Genomic DNA, 9,205 nt, shown 5'->3' with positions numbered 1-9,205 from the left:
AAAAGTTTGAAATATTGTGTTTCAAAATCTGACACAGAGATATGAAGTGAGCACATGCTGTTGGAACAAAGGTGGTGATAGGACTTTACAAATTTTCAATTTGTTGCAATATCTGTGAAAGGCAAAAAAGCAAAGTGCAATACAACAAAGCATACCTTGTGTATATATATATATTGTATATATATATATGTGTATATATATATATATTCAAAATGCAATAAAACAGGCATACCTTGTATATATATTCAGATTCTTAGAGGAAATAGGAGGCCTCTGAAGGAGGGTACTGATCATTTATTACTTACAGAGCATCTTAGTGCCTCTTTTCAGACTCTCCATCACCATGGGGATGACATGATGAGGGTCTAGTATTATCCTGCACATGCAGTGTGGATGCATCTCGGGAAAGATCCATGAGATTTTCAGGCTGAACATATATAGGGCGGCTGGCATACTGGTGAATCCTCCTGCCTGGAGAGAGGGAACTTTATTCTGGAATGTAAACAAATTTTCTTCAGTGAGGGGAGGGGAAAGTCTCCAGCCTCCCTGCACTGGGGCAGATGACTCCAGGGGACCCATCTCTAAATCTCTCTGTAGTAATACACTCTAGCTTTCAAGGCGTATTTGCTCTCAACCATCTCTTCACCAATGCCATTTGCTTAGAAAGCACAGACTGTATAGAAATGTTAAAATATTTATGGGGGGGGAGAAAAAATATGCACAAGAATGTTGTTTGTACTAGTAAAAACAATAACCACAACAAAACCATTAGTAAACACCCAAATGTCCATAGGTAGGGGAAGGATATGGAATATCTGTAAAATGGAAGACTCTAAAAAGAATGAGGTAGACCTGTAAGTACTAAGATAGAATAATTGCCTAGATATACTCCTTAATGAATAAATCAAGATATGAAAAGTAGGCTTCCAAATCTTTTAAAAAAGAAAAAAAGATACAGATATGCTAATAGAATTAGAGACTATTTCTAGAATATCCAATGAACTGTTAATAGAGGTTACTATTGGGGAACAGAGGCAGGTGTTTGAGAGATGGTGTGAGGGAGTACAGACTGACCCTTGAACCTACAAAGAGACTGCTGCCTATCACCTACCCATGATGTATACTGGCTGAACCGCCGCAGGAAGTAGATCATCCAGTTTCCAAGAGTCTTTAAGGTGTCAGGGGCAAGCTTTCTCCAGATATTAGGGATGTGCCCGAGAAAAAGAGACTTGGCTACATCATCTAACTCACTGCTCATGCCAACTTCACCAGCCAAGGCCTGTTTACAGAATCAAGAAAAATCAAGCAGATTTTTGCTTGATAAAAAAAAAAAAAAGTCCTACAGCTAGTCAGTAATCTGCAGGTTAAAAACTCGCCTCACCCTTTGAAGTTCAACCAGAGACTTGGACATCCGTATCACAAGCTTGTTGAAGCGTTCCAGCTCCTGTAAGAGCACCACCGAAGTAGGGGAGACTCCCATTCCAAGGTTCTTCCTGACCTGGTCCAAGTCAAAGACTTTGGGCATCTTGTTTTCTATGTCCTTGGCTACATTACCGATGTAATCATCCCGGCTGATGCCAGTGCTGGATTCCCCTAAAACCGGGATCATTTTAGAGAAAGCAAAGTATCTGAGAGCAGAGGACCAGGACAGTAGCACATTGTGCCAATAACATTAAACCCTAATCAAGTTAGTAAAATGTGTGGGAGTAGGCATTACCTGTCTGAGGCTGCAGCTCCAGAAGGTGACCCCAAAGGGCTCGAGCTGCCTGAGTGTAATATCCAATCTCAGCATTGGAATGAAGACCAAATACTTCAGGGGTGTTGGCAAGTGGAAGGGCCTCAATGGCTTCTATAATCACAGAGACCAAAAAGAGAGCCCACAGCCTCAAAATCCCCAGACCCGAAAAGCTAAGTTCCATAGCCTCATGGGTAACATGTTAGTAAATAAAAATTCTACACCTCCCCCCCCCCAAAAAAAAATATATTTATGGGGACTTTTTCTCAACATCTAATAGCTAAATGAGATTCTTACAGTAGAGATTATAAAGCTTCATGAAAATTTCAATCTGGTCAGTAACAGACCACTAGAACACCTTTTGTTTTGATGAAATCAAGCTGAATTGGATTGCCACGTCACAATATTCACTACTTATAAAATTTAAAGTTTAAATTGAAACTTGCAAAGTTAAACAGCTGGAACCCATGTCAGAACTGCTAAGTGGAAGGACCCCAAACATACCTTTAATTTCTAGTCCCAGCTGTATATTCACAAATAAATGGTAGGCTAGAAAAAGAAAGGCGGGAATAACTGCAGTTGGGGGCATCAAGCAGGCTTCAGCAAGGACACTTGCTTAGATCTTTAGAAGAAGCATGAAGAGCAAGAGTCTGTGAAAAGGCATCAGTTTTAGTTTCCTAGTTGCTAAAACTAATATTGTGCAATTGTTTGTCTTAACAAGAGGAATTTACTGGCTCACTATTTCAGAGATTGCAAGGTTTTCTTCCTCCTGGGGTCCGTATCTTCTGACTGGCTGGCAATCTTTGGGGTTCCTTGGCTTTTCCATCACATGGCAATATACATGGTGGTGACTTCTCTTTTCTTTTCTGAGTTCCATTGACTTTATGCTTCTTGCTACTCCTGTTACTTTTGTCACTCTGTGTTCTAGTTTGCTAGCTGCCAGAATGCAATATACCAGGAATGGAATGGCTTCTTAAAAGGGGAATTTAATAAGTTGCTAGTTTACAGTTCTAAGGCCAAGAAAAAGTCCAATTAAAACAAATCTATAGAAATGTCCAATCAAAGGCATCCAGGGGAAGACACCTGGTTCAAGAAGGCCAATGACGTTCAGGGTTTCTCTCTCAAGTGGAAAGGCACATGGTGAACACAGTCAGTGCTTCTCTCTCAGCTGGAAGGGCACGTGGCGAACACAGCGTCATCTGCTAGCTTTCTGTCCTGGCTTCCTGTTTCATGAAGTTCTCCATGAGGCATTTTCCTTCTTCATCTCCAGAGGTCGCCGGTTGGTGGGCTTGGCTTTGTGGTGCTGCAGCATTCTCTGCTCTTTCTGAATCTCCTACTTTCTCCAAAATGTTTTCTCTTTTATAAGATTCCAGTAAACTAACCAAGACCCACCCAAATGGATGGAAACACGCCCCCACCTAATTCAGCTTAACAACCACTCTTGATTAAATCACATCTCCAGGGAGGTGATCTAATTACAGTTTCGAATATACAGTACTGAATAGGGATTAGAAGAAACGGCTGCCTTTACAAAATGGGATAAGATTAAAACATGGCTTTTCCAGGGCACATACATCCTTGCAAACCAGCACACTCTATTTATAAAGGAATCCACTAATCCAGATTGAAGTCCAATTTGAGTCCGTTGGACCACACCTTAACTAAAGCACCATCATGAAGAGACCTTGTTTATGATAAGTTCCCACCCATCTGAATAAGGACCAAGACGAAGACTATGTAAAAAATGGGGTACAAAATTCAGTTCACTTCAGCCTCCCAGACAGAATGAGCAACATAAAATAAGCTAGCTGTGAAACCCTCTGGCTTTTTCTAACCATGTTTACTACTTACTGTTCTCATCACTAAGAGAATGGGCAAGGTGGGACTGTATAATCTCCTCAGTGTATACTGGTTTTCATACATTATTAATGTTATGGTCGAGTTGAGACTCACTTCCCCATCCCAAGGGCTCTCCCCATGTGAAAGGGAATGTTTGTTGTGTCATAGAGCATTAATTAAGAGAACACCATGCAGACATTGATAAGCCAAGGAGGGGATATAAGTCTAATACATCTTTTTATGTCCAGCATAATTGTTGTAGTAAAATGGGATAGTGAGCTTTCAAAGTGGGAGAACTTAGTGGCATAGTAGTCCAGTGCCGTGCCACAGATTGAGTCCTGACTCCTACAGCAGGAGCTTTGTGCCCTGACTAAATAGATGACAAGGTGGGTAGAAAGTAGGGTTTTTCACTGTGCTTGTACATTTAAACATACACTGGTATGTTTAAAAGAAAAACTGCTTAAGTGATTATAATGTGCAGTCAGAATTGAGACATACCGACTTGGAGAACAGGTTTAGAGAAGCAGATGATTGAAAACTGAGAGCAGAAGTCATGTAGTGTGCTGGTTTGAAAGGATGTATGTACCTTAGAAAAGCCATATTTTAATCTAAATCACATTTTGTAAAGGCAGAATAATCCTTATTCAATACTGTATGTTTGAAACTGTAATCAGATCATCTCCCTGGAGATGTGATTTAATCAAGAGTGATTGATAAACTGGATTAGGTGATGACATGTTTCCATCCACTTGGGTGGGTCTTGATAAGTTTCTGGAGTCCAATGAAAGAGGAAACATTTTGGAGAATGAAAGAGATTTGGAGAGAGCAGAGAATGCTGCAGCACCATGAAGTAGAAAGTCCATGAACCAGTGACCTTTGGAGATGAAGAAGGAAAATGCCTCTCAGGGAATTTCATGAAACCAGAAGCCAGGAGAGAAAGCTAGCAGATGACACTGTGTTCATCATGTGCCCTTTCAGCAGAGAGAGAAGCCCTGACTTGTGTTCACCATGTGCCTTCTCAGCTGAGAGAGAAACCCTGAACTTCATCTGCCTTCTTGAACCAAGGTATCTTTCTCTGGATGCCTTGGATTGGACATTTCTATAGACTTAATTGGGATATTTTCTCAGCCTTAGAACTGGAAACTAGCAACTTATTGAATTTCCCTTTTAAAAGCCATTCCGTTTCTGATATACTGCATTCCGGCAGCTAGCAAACTAGAACACTTAGCTTCTCACCGTTCTAATTCTAATACAAGGACAAGTGAATGCCACCCATTCTCCACTCCAACCAATATATCTACTCTGATCTACCATCACACTATGGTCTCCATTTTACATACCTTCCATGGAAGTCCAGGACTATTGCTATGGTCCATTAATAAACGAAAATGGTAGTCAATTCTTGTGGACATTTGTTTCACTTATCAGAATCTGCAACTAACCTCCAGTATGGGTTCTCACATGCATTTTGGGACCAGTTGTAAGCCTTACCTTTTGAGCCCCTTAAGATGCTCTTGCCACTGTTTTCTTATCCTCACTATACTTTAATGGCTATGTTTATAAGTCTGCATACCTGACTATATTGTGAGCTCCTTAAAATGGTATGTGGCTGTGTATTTTATCTGCTTTTGTATCTCCAATGCTAAGTCCCAGGTCTGGGAAATAAATCAGTAAATAAGTATGTGTGCCAATTTAAATCTATTCTGTACCCCAGAAAAACTATGTTCTTTTAATCCATCCTTGTGAGTGCAGATCTATGGTGGGTGGGACCTTTTTTTTTAGGTTGTTTCCATGGAGATGTGACCCAGTCCATGTAAGGTGGGGCTTAACCTCATTGGCTGGAGTCTTTTTAAAAAGGGTAAAAGGCAGAAATAATTTGGAGAGATGAAAGCAAAGGAAGGATACACACAGAGAAAGGAAAAGCCTCAGGAGAAGCCAGAAGGAGCCACAGATGCTGAGAGAGCCTTTATGAAACCAGAATCCAGGAGAGAAGGACCAGAACTGTCAATGTCGCCATGTGACAGAGGAACTCAGGATGCCAGCAGCCTTTCCTCACAGAAGGCATTTCCCTCTTGATGCCTTAATTCGGACATTTTCATGGTTTTAGAACTGTAAATTTGTAACCTAATAAATCCCCTTTGTAAAAGCCAATCCATTTCTGTTATATTGCATACCAGCAACTTGAGCAAACCAGTATGCTTAAAAATGATTTTAAATTAAGATATTCATTATATGCAATAAAATTCATCTATTTTAGGTGTACAGTTTAATGAATCTTAGTAAATGTATATAATCATATACCCAGCCCCACAATCAAGATAAAGCACAATTCCTTCACCCTAAAATGTTTCCTCATGCTCCTTTGAGGTTGTTTCAATCCTCTGCTCCCTTGCCCAATGCAACTATTAAAATTTTCTAGAAGTAAGTTTTACCTGTTCTAGAATTTCAAATAAATAGAATCATACATTATGCAGGATTTTGTATTATGTTAGATGGTTTGCTATTATCTATCAAGTTTGTTTCTCTTTATTCTTCAGACATAATTTTTATTGTTCTATAATCAAGTTCATTTAGTCTTTACTCTGTCATCTACTCTGGACTATTGAGTACATCCAGTAAATTTTTTATTTCAAAATTTATATTTTCATTTCTATGATTCCCATCTAGTTTTCTATTATTGTTTCTGTTTCTCAGCTATTTCCTGTATTTTCATTCACTGTAAGCATATTTTGTTTTACTTTATTTGGTATACTTATAATAGCTATTTCAAAATCTTTGTCCTGTCCAATGTTCATTTCATCTTAGGATCAGACTTGGTTGGTTTTCTGTTTCTTTAAGGATATGCTACTACATTTTCTTGTTTGTTTTTTTTTCCCCACATATATATGGTGATTTTGGATTAGATTCTGGACCTTATGAATGTTAAGTTGCGGATTGTGCTGGTTTGAAGCCATTATGTATCTCAGAGAAGCCATGTCCTTTAATTCTCATTCAGTATTGTCAGGTGGAATCTTTCTGATAGTTTCCATGGAGATGTGACCCACTAAATTGTGGGTGTTAACTTTTGATTAGATGGTTTCCATGGGGATGCGTCTCTATCCATTCAAGGTGAGGTTGCTTACTGGAGTCCTTCAGAGGGAACCATTTTGGAAAAAGCTTTAGTGCCACCAGAGCCACCAGAACCAACAGAGCCCACGTAGCCAGAGGCCTTTGGAGATGAAGAAGGAAAACACTCCCGGGGGGAAACTTCATGAAACAAGAAGCTGGGAGAGAAAGCTAGCAGAAGTTGCAATGAGCCCTCTAGCTAAGAGAGAAACCCTGAACTTCATCGGCCTTTTTTAAGTGGAGGAAACCTCTTGTTGATGCCTTAATTTGGGCATTTTCATGGTTTTAGAACTGTAGACTTGCAACTTAATAAATTTCCCTTTTTAAAAGCCATTCTATCTCTGGTATATTGCATTCCAGCAACTTGCAAACTAAAACATGGATATTTTCCCAATAGATTATTTTTCTTTCTTTCTTTTTTTTTCAACTGACAATTATTTTCATTGTGCTTGAGCATAAACTTTGCTTATTGGAAAGCAGTTCTTGCCTTGGTTCAGAATTTTTTCTTTAGCCGAGTTGCCTTGAATCTCTTTTATGCACGTTTCAGGGGTCTTTTAGAGATACAGGTTCCTTCTCTGGGTCTTTCCCTTCCTAAATCCCCCTATTTTCTTTAGTGGTCATTCCCACTGGTTCACTTTACTGAAGGGCTGTTGTTTTTTCCACTGGCATCCTCGGCCCCGACACTGTAACTGCTGCCTCATGTGCTGTCCCAAGTGCACATATACTGTGGCTAAAAGTTGGGGATGCAAAAACATGCCTGCAAACCCCTCCTTTTCCCTTTTCTGTCGACATGCTTTCAACACCACAGTTATCCTCTTTTGTTTCCTTTCCAGTACCTTTAGGTACTTAGTTTTTGTGTTAGATTCTGGTTTTATGAGTTTATATTTGCACAGTGGGATGAGATTCCATTAGATACTGTCTTGGTTCACCATATTTGGAAGTTGAAGTCCTCAATGAGTATTTGATAAACAAAACCTAAATTAAATTAGAAGTTAAATGGAGGAGAAAGACTTTATTTGGGTAGAAAGAAACAAAATTATTTATTGCAATTTGTGAATATATGGTCAAGGGGACCTGGCCAGTGAAACATGAGATTGAGACAACAAAGAAGTTAAATATAACTCTGAACTGTCTGGTTCACGCAATTGTTTGGAAAGTGATGTAATTAACTAAGACATTACAGGAAGGCAAATTGAAGTGGGTTTCAAAACGATATAAAGGTTTTACCTATTTACTGAACTTTTCTAAGCCTTGATCAAATGAGTTTAAGGATAAGAATTTTGTGCTAGGAATATCATAGAATCAAAAAATAGATCTGGATGGGACTTTGGATAATTTCTAATTTAATTTCTTTATTTAGTAAACTAAGTAGTTAACATTAGAGTTAAGATTTTCTGATTTCTAGAATTGATCACATTATTCTCTAAATTGTCATTTTAATCATATTAAGTTCCCCTTCATGGTTTTATTAGATTAAGACTTGACAACTTCACAACTCTCAATTCTTATCTTATTAAATTGCCTTTCTTCTTTCTGTTCCCTTAAGAAATCTTGTTCATTTTTCCTCATGAACCATGTTTATTTATTGAAGTCTTCCCAGAACATTGTACATTGCTCTATTAACTTTAATGCGCCATGTGTTTCCATTATATTAATTTCTAATTCCAAGGAGCTATATAAGTGCCTCAGCATGTATTTGTGCTTCTGCTATTTATATTTTATTAAAATTAAAAAAAATCCAAATCTATCAAGTACTAACTATGTGCCAAACAATTTTTTTTTGTAGACTCTCCCAACCCTTGCAACAACCTTGGGGGCTAGTGATCTAATTTTACAGTTGAGAAAATGGAGGCAAGGAAATCACACAATTATCAAATGACAGAGCTTGTGTTTGTCAAATAAGAAAATGCATGTGGAAAGCCCTTGATAAGCTGTCCATTTCCATACATGTTGTTATTGCCCAAATCATTTATTCACCCACCCCTTCTATTAGATTTGAAGTGATGTTAGGGTGGCATTGTACCTTTCCTCACTTCGAAATGTCCGATAAACTTTGCTCTTTTGTCAGTGTTTTTCCAACTTATTCTGAGTGACCAGGTGACTACATTTGCCTATATAAGCGATAGGTTCATGAGGTCATGTCAAGCAATAGTTGATGTGACATTTGCTAGCAAGTGCTAGCCGCATTGCAAGCCAAACCATATTGTCAATCAGAGTTTTGCAGGGTCCCAGGTAACTGAGGCAGTAACTGAGCAGCGATTTACTTGCCATTTTGCTGCCACCAGGAGTAACTTTGTCCAGCTAGCCCTGGCTGTTCCATGGTCCCCTCTTTAACATAGATCATTTACCAGAAGTAAATCAATCTCACAGTGGTCATCTTTCAAGTGACTTCAAGAAACACTCAAGGCAGCAATTATTCAACTTTATTGCTTCACAGACTAAAGCATTTTTCGCTTTAATGGGCTGCCAAGCTGTATAGAGAGAAAATGCTTGTGGCAGGAACAGAAAGAGGAGAACGCAACGGGA

At 38.9% G+C, this 9,205-nt stretch overlaps 1 protein-coding gene across 1 annotated transcript; it reads right to left on the bottom strand.

The window, feature by feature from the left end:
- Window positions 1–928: 928 nt before the first annotated feature.
- Window positions 929–1,951, bottom strand: LOC143669790 (dynein axonemal heavy chain 10-like). Its single transcript, XM_077144388.1, has 3 exons — window positions 1,718–1,951; window positions 1,382–1,593; window positions 929–1,279 (listed from the first exon to the last, which is right to left on the bottom strand). The coding sequence occupies exons 1-3, from the start codon at window positions 1,917–1,919 to the stop codon at window positions 1,019–1,021; spliced, it is 675 nt and encodes a 224-aa protein (XP_077000503.1). The 5' UTR covers window positions 1,920–1,951; the 3' UTR covers window positions 929–1,018.
- Window positions 1,952–9,205: the final 7,254 nt, after the last annotated feature.

Source organism: Tamandua tetradactyla, chromosome 26, assembly GCF_023851605.1.
Source record: "Tamandua tetradactyla isolate mTamTet1 chromosome 26, mTamTet1.pri, whole genome shotgun sequence".
NCBI classification, from domain to species: domain Eukaryota; kingdom Metazoa; phylum Chordata; class Mammalia; order Pilosa; family Myrmecophagidae; genus Tamandua; species Tamandua tetradactyla.
Note: the sequence above shows the minus strand (reverse complement) of the source record. Positions and strands in the feature narration are given on the sequence as shown.